The sequence below is a fragment of the Cynocephalus volans genome, chromosome 11 (assembly GCF_027409185.1).
Source record: "Cynocephalus volans isolate mCynVol1 chromosome 11, mCynVol1.pri, whole genome shotgun sequence".
In the NCBI taxonomy this organism is placed as follows: Eukaryota; Metazoa; Chordata; class Mammalia; order Dermoptera; family Cynocephalidae; genus Cynocephalus; species Cynocephalus volans.
In genome coordinates this window covers 16736589-16757750 of record NC_084470.1, presented here as the reverse complement: position 1 = coordinate 16757750, position 21162 = coordinate 16736589, and the positions used below count along the sequence as shown (strand labels likewise).

General features: G+C 42.9%; 1 protein-coding gene across 1 annotated transcript; it reads right to left on the bottom strand.

Moving 5' to 3' along the window:
* Window positions 1-3964: 3964 nt before the first annotated feature.
* Window positions 3965-14351, bottom strand: PAQR9 (progestin and adipoQ receptor family member 9). The gene is made up of 2 exons (XM_063115464.1): window positions 13222-14351; window positions 3965-3989 (listed from the first exon to the last, which is right to left on the bottom strand). The coding sequence occupies exons 1-2, from the start codon at window positions 14349-14351 to the stop codon at window positions 3965-3967; spliced, it is 1155 nt and encodes a 384-aa protein (XP_062971534.1).
* Window positions 14352-21162: the final 6811 nt, after the last annotated feature.

The following is a 21162-nucleotide window of genomic DNA, read 5'->3' as shown; positions in this document are numbered from 1 at the left end:
CACCATCAAAACAGATTTGCAGCGGCAGAAGGATGAACTAATACAGTCGAGCACTGGATGAAGAAGAGGTGGAATAAAAACCCACTTGGGTCATCTTGAAGTAATAATGTAACTCTTAGAAAATTACTTTTCTATTGATAAATGTGCACATGACTTCTACCCACCTTCCAGTTTGCCACATCTTTTTACAGTTGTAGAGGATGGGATTATGTGAGTGGGAAGGATGTGGGACGTCTCCTATTAATCCTACGATTTAAAAAATTATTTTAACTTGCAAAGGTAACCAGATTCCTTTTATCTCCACCTGCTCTTAGGAATTCCTTCTGCTCTTAAGAAGAAATTTTGGAGGTCAGCAACTGATAGTGGACTTCTGAAAGAAAGAAATTTTTACAAGTGATTCAAAAGTCATATCGTGTCTAGATGTAGAATTTCTTTTCCTTTCAAGCTGCAAATTTTGGGTGGGTGGTGCATTAGTCAATATTATTCTGTTCCTCTCTGTCTTTCTTCTCCTTATATTACCATTAAGCATATGTTATGCCTTTTGTAATTGTGGCACAGTTCTTGAATATTCTCTTCTGATTTTTTTTTTTTTTTTTTTGTCTTTTTTCCTTTTTGGTTTTGAGTTTTGGAAGTTCCTATTGATGTATCCTCAAGCTCCCCAATTCTTTACTCATCAATCTACAAGTGAGCCCATCAAAGGCCACCTTCATTTCTGTCAAGATGCTTTTTTGTGTGTGTGTGTGGCTTGCCAGTTCAGAGATCCAAACTCTTGACCCTGGTATTGTCATCACCACGCTCTACCAGGTGAGCTCACTGGTTAGCCACACTGGCACTTGTTTTATTCTTTCTTAGAATTTTCATCTCTCTGTATATTACCAATCTGTCCCTGTGTGTTGTCTACTTTTTCTATTAGAACCTTTAGCATGATTGTTTTAAATTCCCAGTCTGATAATTGCAACATCCCTGCCATATCTGAGCCTGGTTCTGATGCTTGTTCTGTGTATTAGTACATTTCCATTGCTTATAACAGAATACTTGAAACTGGGTAACTTATAAAGAAACAAAATTTATTTCTTACAATTTTGGAGGCTGGGAAGTTCACAGTCCAGGGGGTCGTATCTGGTGAGGGCTTTTTTCTTGGTAGTGACTCTCTGCAGGGTATCAGATGGTGAGAATAGCAACAGCAAGCAAACTAACCTTCTCACTCACTCTCTTATAAAGCCATTAGAACCACGCCCATGATAGCTCATTATTCCATGAATGAATTAATCTATTCACAAGGGCACAGTCCTCAAGATCTAATCACCTCTCAAAGGCCCACCTTTCAAATACTGTAATTGGATTCTCCCCCTCCCTTAACACTGTTACAAGGGGGGGTCAACTTTCCAATGCATGAACTTTTGGGTGACACATTTAACCCATAGCATTCTCTGTCTCTTCAAGCCATTTTTTTGGTTTCTTTTTCTTTTTTCTTTTGCCTTTTATTAAGTCTTGTAATTTTTTGTTGAAAGCTAGACATTTACTAGGCTTTTTTTAAAAAAAATAAAAAAGCCCGGTACTGGTTCCTGCAGAGGTTTCTGCTCATGTGTTCTTGCTCTGATAAGTCATGATTCTCTATATACACCTGTCTTTCTAATTTTGGAGGCAGCAGTTTATTCTGTGACTTCATTTTCCTGATGGATGTAAGAAGAGTTGTTGATTTTTAGTTCAGATTTTTACTTCTTAGGATGGAGTGACAACTTCCAAGCTCCTTACATGCCATACTGGAAACTGGAAGTCCTCAGTCAATATTCTTTAATTGCAGGAAAAGGAAACCTTCTTGCTACCTTAAGGGGGGAAAAGTGAGTAACAACAACAAAAAAGAAATAATTTATTGGAAGGTCCTGGGGTAGCTCACAGAATTGTATGAATACCTGTGCAGGCAAGTCACAGCAAGTATGGAACTGAGAGAAACTGTGGACTTGTGGGCTTACCTTGGGTCACATGCCCACCCATTGCCTGGGAGAGCAGTCCCACCAAGGTTCAGAGGGAGGGATCCTACCTCAAAGGAAATCCAGGGTACTGCTAGAAGAAGCAGGGGCATGCATTACAGGAATAAGCACCTTTGTCCAGGAAAAGAGGAAACCAAGCAGCTGCTGAATCCTGACTCACCTCTGGCTGCTCCCCATTGCGAGGGAGGACCACAGTTAATTTTGCAGATCAAAGGCTCATAGAATTCCTGTCCAGTGCTAGAATTCTGTATGTTCTATATTTAATGGGTTTTTTGGTTATTAGGGGCAGAATGTTGATATGAATATCATTTAAATTACATTGACATTTGGGAACACCTCTTATTGATCGTGGGATTTGTTATTTTAGATTTCTTCTGCTTGACATATATTCTAAGTATCTGTGTTGTGTCTCCCTTCACCCATTTTAAGTCAACATTAAGGAGAAAAAAATTCTTAGGTAATTCCTTTCCTAATGTTTCTAAACCAAACTCTCTGAAGAAGCTGCCTGATCCTGAACCTGCTTTGTCTTGTGAAAGAAAATTAAAGGTAAAAAATCAAAGGCCCAATAGATTACTTGCCAATGATTGGTGTGGGGAATAAAGAGCTATGACTTCCTCTTTCCAGCATTCCTGATCACCATCTTTTCCTGCTTACCTGGTATATCAATTTGGGGTCAACTGCAGACAGCAGAATCTACTCAAGCTAGTTGGGGCTGAAGGGAATTTGTTAGTAGGCACAGGTCGGTTTCCAAACTCCTTGGAAGAATTGGAGGAATAGACTCAAGGTTGAGCTTCCTAAACAAGAATTTCAATGCCTCTGCTGTAAGAAAGCTGACAGGGAGCAGAATCAGGAAGCTGAGGACCAAGTCCTTCAACGACGCTAATGCAGATGGGCTGTGCTCACACTTGGAGAAATTGACTTTGGGCATGGATAGGGGAAGACAAGTTAGTACAGGAGATTGTAAAAGAGTAGGGCAGAGTCCCAGAGGCCAAGAGAAGAGTGTTTCAAAGACGAGGGAATGGAAAAGAGAATCAAAGAAGTGTCTATCTGTCAACAAGGAGATTGTTGGATATTTTACAAGAGGCATTCTAGTGAAAATGAAGCCAGAACGCAGTGGGCGAAGGAGTGGGAGGTGGAAGTAAGAAAACAATGACAGCGTACACCACTCTTTCAAACAGCCTGCCTGTGACGGAGAAGAGAGGCGGGGGTGGTCTCAGAGTGTAACATATGGGGGAGAGGGTGACTTTCTCATTTTAGGAGATGAGAGAGATTAGTAGAACATTTTTAAATGCTTGTAGGAGGAATCCTATTGAGTAGAAGTAATTGCAAATACAAGAGGGCAATGTGTAGTGGATAGAGCTTGGTTCCCGAAGAAGTGGGAAGTGGTAGGATCAGAGAGTTGAAGAGAGGGTGGGAGTGGTAGGGTCAGAAATTTGAAATACCTGCAATGGAAAACAGGAGAGAAAGCGATTCAGACATTACAGGAGGGCCACTGGGCAGCACTGAGTCCTAATACAGAAACTATGTATTTAAAGATGAAGTATTTCAAATATCTAATATGCAGATCTTAAAATGTGGGACTGGCTGAGTCTAAGTGGGATGGGGACTGTGCAAATCATATTATACATGGCTGGGAGGTTGGCAAACCTTATGGATCAGTTAAGATACTTCTAATTACAAGCAGTAAATACAACTTAAATTGAATCATAGAATGAAAGGAATTTATTGGCTCACATAAGGAAAAGCCCAAAGATGTGTAGGCTTTCAGGCACAGATAGATCAAGGCTTCCTTTATTATTTACCCTCTTTGGCCTCTTTCCATGTGCTGGCTTTATTCTTGTCTTGTCTTTGCCCAGTGTTACACTGTGACTGCCAGCAGCAACCAAGGTTGAGGATCCCGGAAAAAACTGGAAGAGTGGAGAGGGAAGGGGAAAAATAATCTGCCTTCTGCCCCCTCCTTCCAATCCAATCTTCTACCATTTCTCCCCTTGGCAAGACCTAATGAAAAGCCAGAGAGTAAGGGGGCTTGGAATCAGCTCCAATACAGAGCAGATGAGGGGAAGGCTGGGGAGATTGGATCTGAAGGCCCACAGGCAGATGTTTGGCACAAGTCCAAGAGATACTGGGCAGCCCAAACGGACTGGCTCTCTTAGGAGTGGCCCTGGAGCCAGGCAGACAGAGATCCTTCCAGCACACAGAACCTGAGGAACTCCTCCCACTGCCAGCTTGTGGACGCCTTGCCCTTCCTAGACCCCAGAAGGTGAGAGCTGCCAAGTGTGGGTGACACAGTATGCAATTAGAAGTAGCATGCTATTCTGAGTGGGGGGTGGTGGTGGCGGTGGCTGAATGTCTGCCTTATTTAGCCACATCCTGACCTGAATGCTGCAGTTCTAAGTCAGGACTTTGGGTTGTCTCTGGGAAGGCGACAAGAATACTTAGATCGTACAAGTAATAGCTGTATTACATTAAGCAAAGCCTGTATGGAATACATTCTTCCCTTCTTCCGTGACCAGATGCTCCAGGGCTTCGACAGGGAACCCACATTGATAGTGCACTTGGCTTGGACACTGCTTTACATTGTGCCCATAGGCCCAGACCCTCAGTATCCAGAGATCCTTGTCCTCACACTCCCCAGGAATGGGTCTTACCATGGCATGCCTGAGTACCAGCTATCCAGGGGCTGGATGACTTGAACAACTGTTGTTTTTGTCTACCTGTCATCCCTTCCTATGCGGACCTAACCTCTGCCTTCCACGTGGTTCTGGAAAGGCTCAAATCATGCACCCATACCTTGTCTCCAGAAGAGTTCCTGTGACCTAAAATAGGCCAATCAGATACTCTTTCCTGCAATTCAGATTGGGAGCAGACGCAACAGGGCCAGGAAACAGCTGAAGTTGGCTCCTCTGGTGGCAGCGCCCCACAGGACTACTCGAGGCAGGAGTTCCCAGCTGGAATCTCTACCGCTGCCCTGCTCCATCTTTCCTGAGGCATGTGTGGGCAGCCTGTGCCTTCTGAGAACTCCCCAGTGTTCCTCCTATAAACCTTGTCTTACTTCATTGAGAGGAGTACCCTGTTCCTGATACCAAAAACCCTAATTGAAGCAAGAGCCAACAAGATGTAGACTGAGCAGTCACCACAGAGCTTACCACTGAAGTGGAACCTGCTGTTCTAGAGTTATTTGGGACAGAAATACTGAAAATTCACACACATCACCAGGGTTCTGGGACCGGCAGTATTGCACGGAAACCCGTGGACCCCATATGCCCTTGAAAAACAGAAAGGCGTAAGTAAACGTTTCATAACCTGGGATGTAAAAGTATCTTCTTAGAAGATATGATTTCAAAGTAACATGAATTGTTTTTCCATTTAACTAATAATGTAAAAAGTTATATATTAAGGGTGCTTCTTCAGGACACATGTATCGTCTTCCCTTCTGCCTGCTGATTTTTATAAAAAGGGTAATTTTTTCTTATTGTGTTCATTAGTGTTACACGCATTTTACTGTTAATTTAGGAATACTTTGTTTGCCAATGAATATCTTCTGAACATGCACAGAGGTATACAAATGCAGTCCTAAACACTGTGCTTACAAATAATTTATTCTTATTTAATAAATTTGTTCTTCAGCAAAAAATGCAGTTATTTAATACAGAATTTCATATTCAAGACTATATGGAACAAATATCTCAGAAAATCAAAATCATAGCAAACAATACAACAGAAGTGAGTCACAATTTTGTTCAGCTACATGCACTGAACTGACTAGGGTGATATCTATTTCTATAGATTATTTTATCAGGTCATATGGAATCATGATTAAGTAATGCTTTTCTGCCAGTATACACTATTGACTTGAAACTGCATCATAGTCCATATGTGGAAATTCACACATCCTGAAAATGCCTCCTCTAGAGCTAGTTAGATGCAGCTCTTTAGATGGAGGTGAGGACTGGAGTCAGTCAGGGTAGCCTAAGAAGAATTAATTTAGCAAGTAGTGGGGAAAAAATATCTTTCTTTATGCCTGCATTATTCATTACTCCCTTCCTCCTTCATTATTAACATTAAATAAACTTCAAAAAAAAAAAAAAAAAGGACACAAGAAGGTCTCTATTTGACCACTATTAAATCCTTCCTCTGTCTCTGACCTGAGGGAAAAAATGAATATGGCCCTTCAAGTAACACCCTTTACTGTAAAAGGGGACCTGCTGGTTGTACATTCTAGTAAATCCGAGTACAGTCATCGTCTTTAAATCCTTAGTTTAGGCTGGATGAACCCCATAAGGCAGATGGTTGGAGAAGGCCTAAATACACGTGGAACCATTTTAGAAACCTGTCTTCAAAGGCTGGATTTGTGGAAAGCGAAGGCTTCAAGGGTGGTGGAAATGGTCCAGCAGAGGCCGGAGTGAAGACAGTTCAGAACCACCACGTGCTTCAGGCAGGTATGAAGGCAGCCCCAGCACCTCCCAGCCCTGAAGCTCCCAGAGCCTCTACCTGGGCCGCGTGGTGAGGGCGCACGGCCTTATCCTCTTTCCACTCTGAAGGAACAGGTGGCAGAGTGTCCAGGGCTGTGCCTCTTACTGGCGTTGTTATTCACCGTGGCCATACCCCCATCACAGTAAGATGTGCCTCACCTCTTTACTGCCTTGGCACCCATTCTCTTGATCAGAATAATTCGGCTCACAGCCTCCAGAAGAGAAAACCAGCCGGGTAGAAAAGTAGGCCTTCCCTGCTAAGCCTTGCTGAGAAAGCAAATTCAATGAAGTTTTAACCAGAATTTTAAAGACTTTTAAATTTAGCCTTGTTATGCACCGAAAACCTACCTGACATGTTTTCTTCTTTTAAAAAAGATTTGTATCCTTCTTTAAACTATACATTATTTACATTTTTAATTTTTTTTTTTTTTTTTTTTTTTTTTTGTCTTTTTCATGACCGGTACTCAGCCAGTGAGTGCACCGGCCATTCCTATATAGGATCCGAACCCGCAGCGGGAGCGTCGCTGTGCTCCCAGCGCCGCACTCTCCCGAGTGCGCCACGGACATTTTAAAAGACCTATTAGGTCTTTATCACTTGGGTACCAGCTCAAGGTGATTAAACAAACTCCCAGGACAAAGATGAGGCTTTCCAAAAAGCACTGGTTCTTATCTATGTGCTAAGGCCTATTTTTACAAACAAATTATTATTATAAACGTCTAAAATATAAAATTAAAATACTTCTTTAAAAAATTTTCTTGTGAATTTTCTTTTTTGCATCCAGGATATTAAAAACTGATTATGCTTTCTAATTAGAGGTGGAATCAAAAGAACAAATGAAATTAATGTGGCCCCGTACTTTACCTAGAAACAAGGGTTTATTTACACGGTATCCTTTCTCAATGCTGTGATGAACCGTGACAAGCAGGGCCATCTTTACAGCAAGGCTAAATAACCAACTGAAGAACCCTCCACTCTGCAGCAAGCGCTTATTGCGTATTTTGGGTGGAGCTGTAAGGCATGAGAAAGTTAGCCAGTCACTTTTATATATTTGAGAATAATTCTGCACATTCAAGAAATTTTCCTTGAGAAATGCCATGTTTGGAATAGCTTCCAGAGATCATTCAAGAACAAAAAGTATTAAAGCTTATGCATTACATTTAGAAGCACAATACACTGGGGAACATCTTCAAAAGCTCAAAGAAAAGGCTGTTTTTCCGTTCAGTTAAATAGTAAATAAGTTGCATATAGGTGTGTGTTCAGAGCTTTCAAAAGTCACATCCTGCCACAATTAACAGCTAGATGAGCATGTTTGGCCTCTGACCTATAAATAAACACTCTAATTCTGCAACTTGTTCACAGATTTTTAAGAAGCTATTCTAAGACAAAAAAAGCCTACAAACAGATTAGAATCTGCAAACCAGAAATGCAATACATTTGTCCTTTTTTTAAATGACAGTAACAGAGAGTTGTATTAGCTTTCTGGAATAGTGACTAAGAAGAACTGACATCCATTTTCACGATAAAGAAATAATTATTCGTGATACTGAAGAAGTCAAATCTCCAATAAAGAAGGCACATGGGCTCTCACCAGTCATACAGCAGTGCTTAGCCCCAGCACTGCATGCTTCCTTTTCCAGTTTGCCTAGGCTTGTTCGCTTTTTGCTCAGCAATATATATCAGAGAACATTGGCAATCCCTCAAGAAAATGATTCAAAAGGTGATTTACAATTGGCTGGTGCTATCCTCTAATGCCTTTTTGCCTTATGTCCTAATTTTATAGAAATAAATTAAGGACATTAAGCCAGGAGATAAATACACTACTTAAAATATACTTGGGCTCTAGTGCTCAAAAGGTACTGGATATGTGGATAAGCTGCCAAATAAAATTTCTTACCTACCTATTTGAACATTAACACCCTGGAGTTCACATGCTTTTCTAGAGACAAAATTTAAGACTCAAGCGACGCTGTTCACAGTTGCCCTATTCTGGCTGTTTAAATCTAATCCTCCTCCTCCCTTTCCCATGCTTTCTTCCTATCTTTTTTATATCTGACACTTTTTAAAAATGATTTCTCCAGACTTGTTTTTTCTAAGACATGTTTCATAAATTACAACACAAAGATTTTAGAAGCAAAAAAAGGCTAGAGAATGTTAGCTGATCTTAGTTAATTCTGGAGATTTAAGCATTCAAGCTCATATAAATGTGGGTTTTTAAAAATTTTATTACACTCTCTCTGAAATTCAGACACTTAATGACATCACAGTTTAGGCACTTTGGATGAACCACATTTCATAATGGTAAGAATACTATTAACCTTCCAATAGTTATTGTTATTAGTGTGTTTATTAATTAACAGTGATGATAAATTTTTCAATTCTATACATATGCCCACTATTCCATCACCTGTATTGTGCATTAAATTTTCAAGTTATTTTTAACTACAGAAGAAGACAAAAAGAGAGAAAGGAAGAAAGAAAAAAGAAACTGATTGTGGGTAAGTTAGAATTTTAATTGAAATAAGGTTCTATGCATTGCACTCACGCTAATAGAAGAAAATTCAGTGACTTAGGACATTCTGTTTATGACCAAGGTTAGAATCTGGTCCCTGGGCAGAAAGCCTTTCTGGTGCTTCTAACTCTGTTCCAGCAGAAGACAAAAGGGTAACAGCTGTAATAATATGAATGGATCCTTGCCCAATGCCTTACATACAGTAGGTACTCAATGATTACTAAAGGGATTACATTAACAAATGAATGAACATCAACTCAAAGGACACAGAGAGAGTGAAGTCAGCAGTGGCAAACTTCAACAGATGAAGAACTAGATGGTAAAAACCATTTAATTGGCTGAGATTAAAGATTTAAGATTTTATAATCTAATTTGAAAGATAGCCATACCATACTTTGCTCTATTTTAAAATTACAGTCAATTAAAAGAATATGTAAATACACACACACACACACACACACACACACACACACACACACACACCCATTTAGTATCTATGTGCTTGGCCAGGCATCATAGCCATGCAAACTAGAAAACACTCACAATTGAGCAAACAATTGTCCCAACATTCTAACGTCAGTTTGAAAACAGTTCTGTCACCTTGGTCCAAAGGTAAAACCTTGAAATGCAGATAACTCCTACCATACCTGTCACCTAGTATAATTTTGTGCAGATTAACTAATTAAAGCTATGAAGAGTTTTGAAGATAAAAATTCCTGTTTTTTATTGCTGTTAGCCCTCAGATTCAGCACCAAATCCTGAAAAAAAAAAAAAAAAGATAAAAATCACCTCCATCCACAAAGTTTGCATTCCTAAGAATGATTCCTACGAAGTAGCATGATGAATGAGGCTAAACAGTTTTTTGACTGCAAGCACTTACAGGCAGGATTTATGAATGGAAAACATGTGAAGGCCACTCTGGCCAGCTCTGTAGCCCCATACTTTCTCCCTGGGCTATTTATAAAAAGTGGATGGCCAGTGGAAAAGATCGCGTTTATTTTTACAAGTCAGTCCATGACCTGACTGTAGATCTCACTTCCTCTCTCTGGGCAGGTCATCCTATTCACCTGAGCTACAAGAAGGGCAGAGAAGAAAAGAACCCTTTTAGCCAACTAAATTAGGTTGAGTCAGCCCCAGAGACCAACCCACGGATGACAGGCACTGAAGTCAAACATTCTCATTTCAGGCATGACTCTGTAGTGCTGCTTCTTGAGATGTCATCTAGATTATGACTAACAAGTAAAAATAAAATGTATTATATGTGTCAAAATTCTACTGCCAAATAGGTTGTACGAAGATAATGTAGTGAATTTTTATTTATAATTTATCTGACATTTCGAACAGCTGAACACAATAAAACTGAATTTTAATGGCTGTGGCAAAACAGAGAGTGTGAAAAAATATTTTTAAAGATATTTTATTCTGATTGCCATATTACCCCTAGAATATGTAATAAATCTGGATAGTTCCATTTAAATGGGGGGACTTAAGCAAGTATTTCCTTCTAAAATATCATCATTTATCTTGAAAGAAATCCAATAGAATTTAGCATTTAAACTATATATTTTAACAAATCATCCCTGGTCTAAAATGGTGTAGATGGTATCGATTTGCAAACAGGAAGTAAAGCCAAACCACTGTTCCAGATAGGATGTCTTATCATCAATGTTATATGCAGTATATAAAACCTAAGATGGAACAGGAAAGGCTATGTGGAGGCAGGAGAAGGGAAAGGGAAAAGGAAAGTGAGTCCTCATTCTCTCTGGGACACACTAGGTGCTGAAACCTTGGTGAGGAAAAGTGTGTCATCTCACTGGGCTCGTGCATCATAATCACTTGAAAATGATATGGGTATAATTTTATCCTTAAGTGGCCTCTGCTTAAGGACAAAGACACAGGGCAACAAGAGAATTCTGTTTGTGGACCCAGATCTCTGACAAAAATTTAAAATTACAAATTTGGGGTTTAGTTCTTGTTCTCAAACTTATCAACCCTTTTTAGAAGTCTTCCTCTTGAAAGTTCCTTCTGAAAAGGAGGTCCCATTTTACAAGGAAGCTACAAAATACTTTTCAACCTGCTTCTCTAGCTTTCAAACCAACATTCTTTGGGGCTCTAGAAGAGACAACAATGACATGCAAGTAAGTTTGCATGTGGAAATATCCTGATTTCCACAGTTGTCCTTGAATACATGTACTAAATTAAGTTATAGTTGAGGAATAAAATCTGTAGTAAACACAAATTACCAGCCCCTGTAACAGGAATCTCCTTGCACTTTGTAAAGGGTGAGAAACTCATCAGCAACTGTGCAAAGTGTATTTACAATCCCATTAAGAGTTTCTTAATTTAAATACAGAAATATATAAACTTAACTTCTGTGTGCAAATGAACACACACCAGGATATGCACACATAAATATACTGGCTTCTCCAGGGAATTGTGCTGAGCTTCTCTGTTTACAAACACAGAAGCGATTAAAAGTATAAACAAAAACAGCAGTCTTCTTAGGAGCACCAGCCTGCCAGAGCTGAGGTAAGTGTTCATCTGCCTTATGTGCTTGATCTAAACTATACCACGAAGTCAAGACTCCCTGCTAAAGGACTCATCTGGTTTTTAACCAAAACGACTTACCAGGAAACGTGACAAGTATTTAAATAAGCCACCTCAGTGGTTTGTGTTAGTCTCGAGTTGCCATCTTAATTACAGGTTAGCATTTATAAGAAATGTCTAAATAACACTGGCTAACCTGTTAGAAAGGATCTCAGGGGTGTGTTCACTAATTTTTCAAGGATTTAGGGTGACTAGCAATCATTTCCGTAGCCTGGACCCCAATGAGACTTCAGTATCTAACTGGGTAAGTCTTACTTAACTCAAAAATTTCAGTTACAACTCAAATAATATGCTCCTGACTTTCATACTAAAACTGTCCCTTTTATTCCTGAATACTATATTTTTAATTTTAAGCAAGGATGGATGGCTTCAGTCTAGAACAGTGTCCTCTCACCTTCCCCCATGTCTGCATTAGAAACCACAGCTACATTAGCAAGTTGGCTCCTTCTCTTTGTAGAGAAGCCAAATGCTCTGCATGCCCCTGTAAGCTACTTCCAGTCCTACCAAGCACTTAAACCTAACACCATCTTCCTTCCCTCCTGGATGGAATGTTAAACCTTAATTTGCAGTAAAGTATGAAAAGCTTACAGTCACTGCTCTACCCATGCAAGAAACTGTGTTTGAGGACCAGTCATTTGGGCATTGCTTCAAAAGGCACATTTATTCCAGTGGCAATTCTAAAAAAAGTAGAGAAGAAAAGAATAAGATTTAACACAAAACAAACAAACAAAAAAAAAACCGAGGATGAGTTCTGTAGAATCCATTAAAGTAAATAGGAATCTGGGATCTATACAAACCACTCGAGCTCCTTACCAGTAGTTTAACCAGAATGCCCAAGGTAGAATAATTCACAGCTGTATCATAACACACATAGGCCTTCAGAAAACACTGTTTAAAAAAGCAGTCGAGAACACTCAAGCAGCTTGCCCTGATGTCCAGTTCAAGTGTATGCAAATGCAGAAGGCTGCAAAATTCAAAACTATGTGACAAAGAAAACTCAGTGCATCTCACAGGCTTTGATAAATTATGAAAAAATCATTTTATATATTACTATTTAAATAACATCTGAGAAACATTATGAAATAATTGACTTGTGTTCACATTCCATGCATTTTCTAGCTGGATAAGCCCTGGGTTTGAGTCTTTCTGCCTGTTTCCTACAAAGCTCCATTCTTTTGACAAATCCAAGCAATCCTCAGACTGAAATGGAAGCACCCAGGGATTTTATCTACTTATCCTCTTTACTGCATACCTGATTTCACAAGGGCTACTCGTTATTAGCCCTGGCACAGAAGATGATTGGAAAAGCAAACTCTTTGGGGTTTCATTTGGGATTTTACTCCCTGCCTCTGAAAAAAATCCCTGGATGTCACAGACACCACCTGAACTTTCTCCACGGGCAAGAACCAGTGGCCCTTCCTCTCCTGCTTGAACCCCCGCCCCTCCCGTCCCCCTTCCAAAGCCCTAAGTGGGCTGGGATCCCTTTGTAGCAGTGGACTTTTCCCCTGTGGTTTTGCAGCACCCTCCTTGAGCAAAGAAGGAAACACAACGAAACTTGAAAACAAACCAACAACAGCAACAACAGAAACTCCAGACAAACAGGTGGGCGAACCCGTAGTCTCCTCCAAGGCAGACGCTCACTTTTTACTGCAGAACTCGGAGCTGTTGAGGAACTTCCTGATGACCAGCCCCAGACAGACTACCAGCAGCAGCATATAGCCCACGGTGCCCCAGAAGGTGGGCGCAGCGGGCGGCGCCTGGAGGAACTGGCGCAGGCCGTCCTCCACGTAGTACACCTGGTCGTAGATGCTGAGGAAGGTGAAGATGTGGAAGAGCTGGTGGCTGTGGCCGATGATGTCGAAGAGGCCCGGCTGGATGCGCTCGGGGATCTTGCTCACGTTGAAGAAGGCGGCCACCACCAGCCAGAAGTAGCGGCGATAGAAGTGCACGAAGAGCGTGGGGTTCTCGCCGCGCAGGTCGAAGAGCCAGCTCTCCAGCATGATGGGGCAGGCCATGCTTAGCGGCATGATAAAGACGAAGGTGCGCAGCGCGAACGGGTAGGCGCACCAGTCCGTGCGGCTCTTGCAGCAAGCCACGGTGCAGGCCACGGCCAGCACGAAGGCCACAGGCAGCACCAGCGCGCGGTAGGCGGCGATGAGGCGAGTGCAGTCCACGTGCCAGCCCAGGCGCTGCTGCACGTACGGGGTCATGACTCCGGCGTCCAGCAAGCTCAGGCCGGGCAGCAGGTAGTAGTAGTAGGCCACCGTGCTGCCGAAGCCGTAGTAGCTGATGGACGCGTAGTCCAGGTAGAAGAAGGCGGCGCGCAGGCGCAGCGACAGGCAGCTGAACACGTGCGCCGTGCAGCTCATGGCGAAGGTCAGCAGCACCCCCGACGCGTAGCACCACAGCGGCAGCAACCAGGGGTGGTGGAAGGGCACGTCGCGGCCGCTCAGGAAGAGCAGGCGGCAGAACTTACTCAGGAACAGCAGCAGCGGGATGAAGTGCGTCCAGAAGTTGAGCGTCTCGTTGGTGGGCTTCAGCACCGAGGCCAGGCACTCCTGCGCCGTACACGGCAGACGCCGGTAGCCCGACAGGATGAAGCACTCCACGAAGTCGTCGGGCACCTCGTCCCAGCGCAGCAGCGGCTTGGCCGACGCGGGGCTGCGCCCGGAGGCGGCGGAGCGTGGGTGCCGGGCGGCCCCCGGGGCCACGGCGGCCGTGGCGGGCGGGCCCTTTGTGCCCGCGCCCCGGGGCTGCAGGCGCCGCGCCATGGTGCCCGGGGCTCGGCGGGGGCGCGCGCAGGCGACCTCTGGCGCCGGCTTCCGCGCGCTGGGGCTAGGCAGCCCCCGCCGGCCGCCGTCGGAGCCTTTGTGCCCGCGCCAGGGGCGTCGCTGCAGGTTCAGGAGAAGACCCGCGCCTCGGAGCAGCCGCTCCTGCAAAAACAAAATCCAACCCTCAGGAGGCGGCGCGGCGGCCGGCAGGAGCGCGCGGGCCCGGCCGGCCCCCGGCCACGCTCCCCGCCCGCGGTGCGCGGCCGCCCGCGCTGCGGCAGCGGCGGACTGCGGCGGCGGCGGCGCTGCGGTGACTGGGCATCGCGCGGTGCGGGCGCCTCCGCCGCCGCCCCCGGAGCGGGAGGCGGGGATGTGCGAGCCGAGGCGCGGGAGGGAGGGAGGACCGGGCGCGCCGAGGACGCGCGGGGGCCTCGGGGGATAGAGTTGTCCCCTGTCTCGAGTTGCCTACCATCCCCCTCCTCGGGCCGCAGCAGTCCGAGCCGTCCCGTTAATGATTGATGCGGGGACCAGAGGCTGGCCGGCGACTCGGCCGCGTGCGCCGAGGGCGAGGGTCGGCGCCCGGGCTCGAAACCCGACAGCCACGCGGGCGTCCTAGGGGACCCCGGAGAGCCGCCGCCGCTGCGGGGGCCGGGAGGGCGCCCGATCCCGGGCGGGGGGGATGCGCTGGCCGTCATCTCCCGGGGTGGCCGGGGAGGGGGCGCTCCGGAGATCGGGGGCGTGGAGGCCGTGTCCGGATCGGGGCCGTGTCACTGTCAGTTACCTGGGGCTGCGGCTCTCTCTCCCTCTGTCATCTCTGCCAGAGTGTGCGCGCGTGTGCGCGCGTGTGTGCCTCAGCCTCTCTGCGCACTCCATCGAGCCTCAATCTCCTTTCATCTCCCGAGTAAATCTAGCGGGTTTTTTCAGGTGCGTCACCACGTTCCCATTTCCCTCACTCCTGTCCTGTCCGAACGCGCTCGCCAGCGCTCGGAACCGCAGCTCACCCATCCTCTTGTCGTGGTCTTTAACTGGAGCTCTTGTTTGGAGCCCAAAGTCCGACAGCTCAGGACAGGCTGCTCAAATTCCGCATTTTAATGAAAAATTTCAGATGGTGACCAGGCGACTCAGAAAGCCTCTGTGGCTCTGAGGAATTCATTCAGAAGGGGCACCGAAGTGGAGCCCTTTCCGACTGAAGGGCCCGTATAGGGAAGGGCGTGGGTGAGGGAAAGACTTCGGGGAGGAGGTGCATTCAGCATAAATTGGAGAATGAAGTCCAATTCATAGAGACAGGGAGGGGTGGCTCGGATAAAGCTTATGCATAATTAACCAGAAGTTCATGGCAGGCTAGGCTGGGTGGCTAGAGGCCAGAAGGAAGGAAGGTTTGGAGAATCAAAACCGTGGTGATGCACTGTGGCCTGAAAAGAAGCCCTTGAAGAAAGGGGGACTTTAAAAACCAGTATGTTCTGAATGGTTAACATGTCACAGAAGTTTCAGTGCTGTCCTGGGGGGTGTGACTGAGTGTAACTCGCATCTCTGAACTGCAGTATATACAAGAGTTCGCTTTTAAGGGGCCAGGTATTGTTCTGTGTTTTACAGTTTTTAAGTCTTTTATGTTTTCCATTTTGCAGATGAGGAAATGGAGGCACCACGACCGTAAAGAACATGCCCAAATGGTAGAAGGGGGATTTGAACCCAGGGAGGCTGCTTCTAGATTTCATGTATTAAACCAGAATATTAAACCAACAGTCTGCTTTGTTATAAGGAAACTGGTAGGGAAGGACAGTCTGATTTAGGAAAAGGCTTTCATTTTCATTTTAAAATTCATTTCATTCTCATTTTTAAAATGAAAGGCTATTTCATCACTACAGTACATCCTATAAGTAGGTTAAGGAAGATTTGCTTAGTCGAGGCTCAAGATGAATTTAAATTATGGATAAGAATAATTTATAACTAGAATGTCATTCAGCATTGTAAATGTCTAAAATTATTTAAGCATACGGGAAACAGTCTCTAGAAGTTTCAGCCTTCTTTTTGAAGTATATTTTCCACTAGTAACTGATTTAGCAAACTCTTACACAATTAGGCCAAAAGTACACTTTGGTTTTGTGCCTTTTTGAACTACCACACATTCCTGGTTAATGGATTTTTGATAAACGAGATTTTGTTATAATTATTTAACCAGTATTTTGTTTTAGTGTTTTCTGGTTTTCCACTGCCTGTAGCTTTGTTGTTTTAAAGTGAAATTTAATTTCCTTTCACATCTGAACTAAGGACCCATGCTAATTTGTAAAAGGGATTAAGATTCAGGCATTTAAGTGAAGCGTAGGCATGGTAAACCTGAATCCACAGCAGACTAGAATTTTTTTTTTCATATTCCCTTTGCTACTATACCAACAACCTGAGCTGTAGCTCATAAAAAAATGTTGATCCTGTAATAATTCCCATATTTATCAGCCTCTTAGTTGCATAATCAGCTCACTTACATAATCAGAAAAAATATAATAGAAAATTCAAGCAAAATTGACTGCAAATAAGTGTGCAAGAACGCTAGTTAGGTAAAATAATATCTTTATGATTAAGAGTGGTGAGATTAACTAATAAAATATAGTGTTCTTTTTATCAATATTTTATAAAGTCAAAAAACCTGTCATAACATTCTTATAAGTCTTTCAGAAAAACTTTGTGATGGATGCTTTTCTCCTTTCTCGTTCACCCCACCCCACATGAGGCACAAAACCAGCTGATGCTGTGGAGTGAGTGTTGTTCTGGGATGTTGCCTGGTGCACAGCCCAGACAGCTGTCCTTCTATACCTTGACAAAGTTAAGTAAAAGGGAACTAAAGAAGCTGCAAAACTGACCTAGCTGATAAAATAAAACAGCAATATGACTTTTCCTTAGTTACTACCCATCTATAGAATTAATTCCTCTTAATTTTTCTATTGAGATATAAGCATGTGTTCCCCAAATCCTACACAGGCTGGGTTTTGTAGTTGTTTTAACTCTAGTAAACCAACTGTCTCTTGTCACTGAGAACCATGCTCATATCTGCTGGGCTTGGCTAAACCGATAGAAGCAATGGGTTGGCTGCCCTTCCCTGACAGTGTGCTGGGAGATAAGGCCTCTCCAAGGTAAGTAGGACTGACCACAAAGTTCTTGATAGGCAGGAATCACTAGGTATCACATTGGAAAGCCACTGCCAGCGTTTAGAGGCAAAAACCAACTGGAATCTCGTCAAACCAAGCCCACAGTTGTGGTTTGGGTAGTTTGGTAGAGGTTCTATACATCTGGGTGCTGAGGAGTCCTGGCTGCAAAATGCAGTCTCCTGTAGGAGCTACAGCAAAATGGATGAGTGCTTTTTCCAATCTGGTTTGCTTTGGTGATGTTCTTATAGACCAACTAGAGGTTTATTTGTGTTTCTCTCTATAGTAATAAAATGAAGCATATATAAAAATTCCACAGCAGGTTTGATGTCTAGTTGCATCCATTCTAGTCTCTTTATACAGTTATGGGTGCAACTAATCACTAGGTTCATAGTGGGTGGGTTGGTTGTTTTTTGGCTAAAAATGAGACTAGAAAAAAGTTATTTCCTCTGAAAATAGGTATATTATTAGCAAATAACATAGCATGTTTTTCTGTAGGCTTTACAGATAGCTCGTTTCTGTTATTAGAGAAAAGTTATGGGAGACTTGTTGAAGATGTTTTTGACTTGGAAGTTTCTTTGGTGGGAGTGACAATGCCACAGTCCCTCCCTCAGCAAGTTCACTTATTCTCTGCCAGTGGTCTCCAAAGCAGACTAAGGTGAGGAATAAAATATTGCAACCTCTGCGTAGATAGATCTCATCCTCCTCACTGTCTGTGCTCTGTGAAGAGCATTTAATATGTAGTAGGTGGAGATAATTTATAAGTACTGTACTGGATGACCTGCCTCTCAGGTTACTGGAAAGGGTATTTGGGGTGACCATGTGTCAGTCAACAGTCCCCAAGCTCTGACCAGACCTGTCCATCCACAGCGTCCCTGACCTGGGATGGCAGTCTCCTTTCTAGACTTATTTCTCCCAATTCTGTCCTTCCTGTTTCCTGACCAGAGCCTATATGGTCTTCCTACAAAGGCCTCATATTTATATGTTATATGAAACCTAATAATTCAATTGCCCTTTGGGGAGGAGACTGTCATAGGCTGTTGCTTGCTTTTGGCAGGGCCTTTCGGGTTGCTTCCCTTTATTTAATGTGAGATGCAGTTATACAAGTGTGTGAGATGAGTTCCTACTCCCCTATTTATCAACAGTTTTCCTTGACACGTAGTGCTTTGCACATATTAAGCACTCAACACATTGTGGCTGGGAAATATTTTCAGTACTGTAAGCCTTTAAAAGGTTAGAACTTAGAATCCTGGAACTTAGAGTAGGAATGCCACTTAACCCTTGAAGCTCGCTAGTCTAACTCTCTTCCTATTCATCACAATTGTTTTGGTATATTGACCATATGCTATAATTAGGTACTGTGACAGGAACTTTACATATATTACCTCTGATTCTCAGAATACTCTTTGCGAGGTGAATACACTATCCCCATTTTCAGACCAAAAAACAGCGGTTTGGCGAACTTAAGCAGTTGGATGGCAGAGCTGGAGTCAAACTTTATTCATTCCAAACCCCTCATTCTTTCTTTTATAGGTGCTACCTCCTTAGAAGCTGTTGTGTAGATAGCCTTGAACATCTCCAGTAAAGGGACTTAACTACCTCCGATGCCCTCCTTTCCATTTAAATTGTTTTTCATTGTTGTTGGAAAACTTTGTAAGTTATTAAATAAACACAACTGATGAGAAAAACACACTGCTGCATCTTGTCTCAAAGCTGAGCCATAAGGGCTATTAAGCATGGTCACCAATTAGATCTGGTTAAAAAGTCCTCCAAAAGAATGATGCCAAATAAGGCATGTGTACATGTGGAATGTGATGGCTGGATATTGATTAGGCACATTTGATATAAAGAGCATCTTCCTCTGAACAAGTAACATCTGCGGATCCCTGGGGACTTGCCTTAACCTAGATAACTGCAAAGAGGAAATAGCAGATTCTGTGATTTCATGACAATCCTTACATTTAGCACAATGTTATTTATTATAAAATTGATTAATACAGAAAGGAAAATATTCTGCTGTATCATTGCATCCATCAAGGAGAAAGCTTCTCAGTTACTGAACGCTGGGCTTCAAACTCACTTACCATTGGTTCCTTTTAGTTTCTGAATGTAATGATTTTTCTTTTCCTTGAAGTTCGATATCTGTAGAAAATATTTATGAACACAATTATTTAGGTGCCAATCACTACACTAATTGAAGGGTGTCATATCCTATATTGATTTTTTTAAGGGTGTGTTTCAGGGATCTCACATTCATCTGTGCCCCCTTCATGTGAAAACCACAAGAATTTGGGGTTATCCTCAGCACACTTAAGTCATTTCTACACAGTCAATAAGGAACATTATTTTTCTGGGAACATACTTATTCTCGTGGTCACCCACTGGCATGTTTCCTTTGAGCCTTGTGTTCTGAGAATTCCACGGTCAAAATGCACTAGTTTTGTTTTGTTCTCGATCCCTGCCTTGCTCCTCCAACCTCTCTCCTCCCCCTGCCAATCTCAACTCTAGATATCCCATTCTCATGCACACTCAACTCCTGTCTACAGACACTTCCTGGTACTGGTTAGGGATTACTGAATAAATCTACCGTGAGCATTTAGGAGACAGTTGCCAGCTATTCATTTAGCAAGCAGTGATAAAAATCAACTATGAATAAAGCTGGAAGTAGGAGCTCAGGGTGTGAAAGAGCAGAGGAGTGAATTGGAGTGCAGCACAGTTAAGTCAGAATCATCCCTGTTCTCAGTTGTGGGGGAAATGGGTCTGTAATGTTTTAAAGTAATCATTTCATGATTAATTTTTTGGTACAGCCATTTTGAGACTGGGAATATTTTAATGCCCACTCAACACCAGTAAGCTTTTGCTGTTTTTAAGTAATGTGCTAGACAGACACCTGCACCTCATCCCTGACCCCAACACTATGGGGGTCATGGCTAGGGTGAGGGTTAAGCACCACCTGGCAAGCAAAGCACATCAAACTAAGAGTCATGAGTCACCCACACTTGTTCTCTCTGGGAGAACTGTCAATCCTGGAGAATTTGTCCCTTGGCTTGCATCTCACATTCTCTGATTTCTCCTTTATAGTAACAATGCCCATGCTCACTTACTTGTAATTAACAAATAGGTATAGATGCAGGACAATGGGACTGATTTTGTATTCCACTTTAAATTGCATGAATGACCACTTGCATTTTGGCAGCTTCTTGATTATACTAACTTTATTTAATTGGGTGTATGTTTGGAGGGAAGGGGCGTGGGAATGGGACAGCTCTGTGCGCTATAATCCCATCCTGTATTTCCAGTTCCAGAGTGCATTGGATCTTCAGTTAACATTTTTAACAGGTTCCTCAGCAATGTACATACATTTAATCTGTTGTCATCAAACTCCTTTATAATAACCACTTAGGGGAGACAAACTAATCCATGTCTGGTAGATGTAAACACAGTATAATGCAACACTTTGTTTTCTCAAATTATTTTCAAAAATTTTCAAATATGAAGTAATTGGACATGGGGTTATCAAAGCAATGGATTTGTAAAGCATTTTAAACAATCAGGAATAAAGTAGAAAATGAAATTCAAAGAAAGGGATTAGGAATGAAGGAACGGGTATGGAAAATCTATTTTAGTTTTTTTTTTTTTTAATTTAAAAAGTATTAGTAATTTTACACTTATGC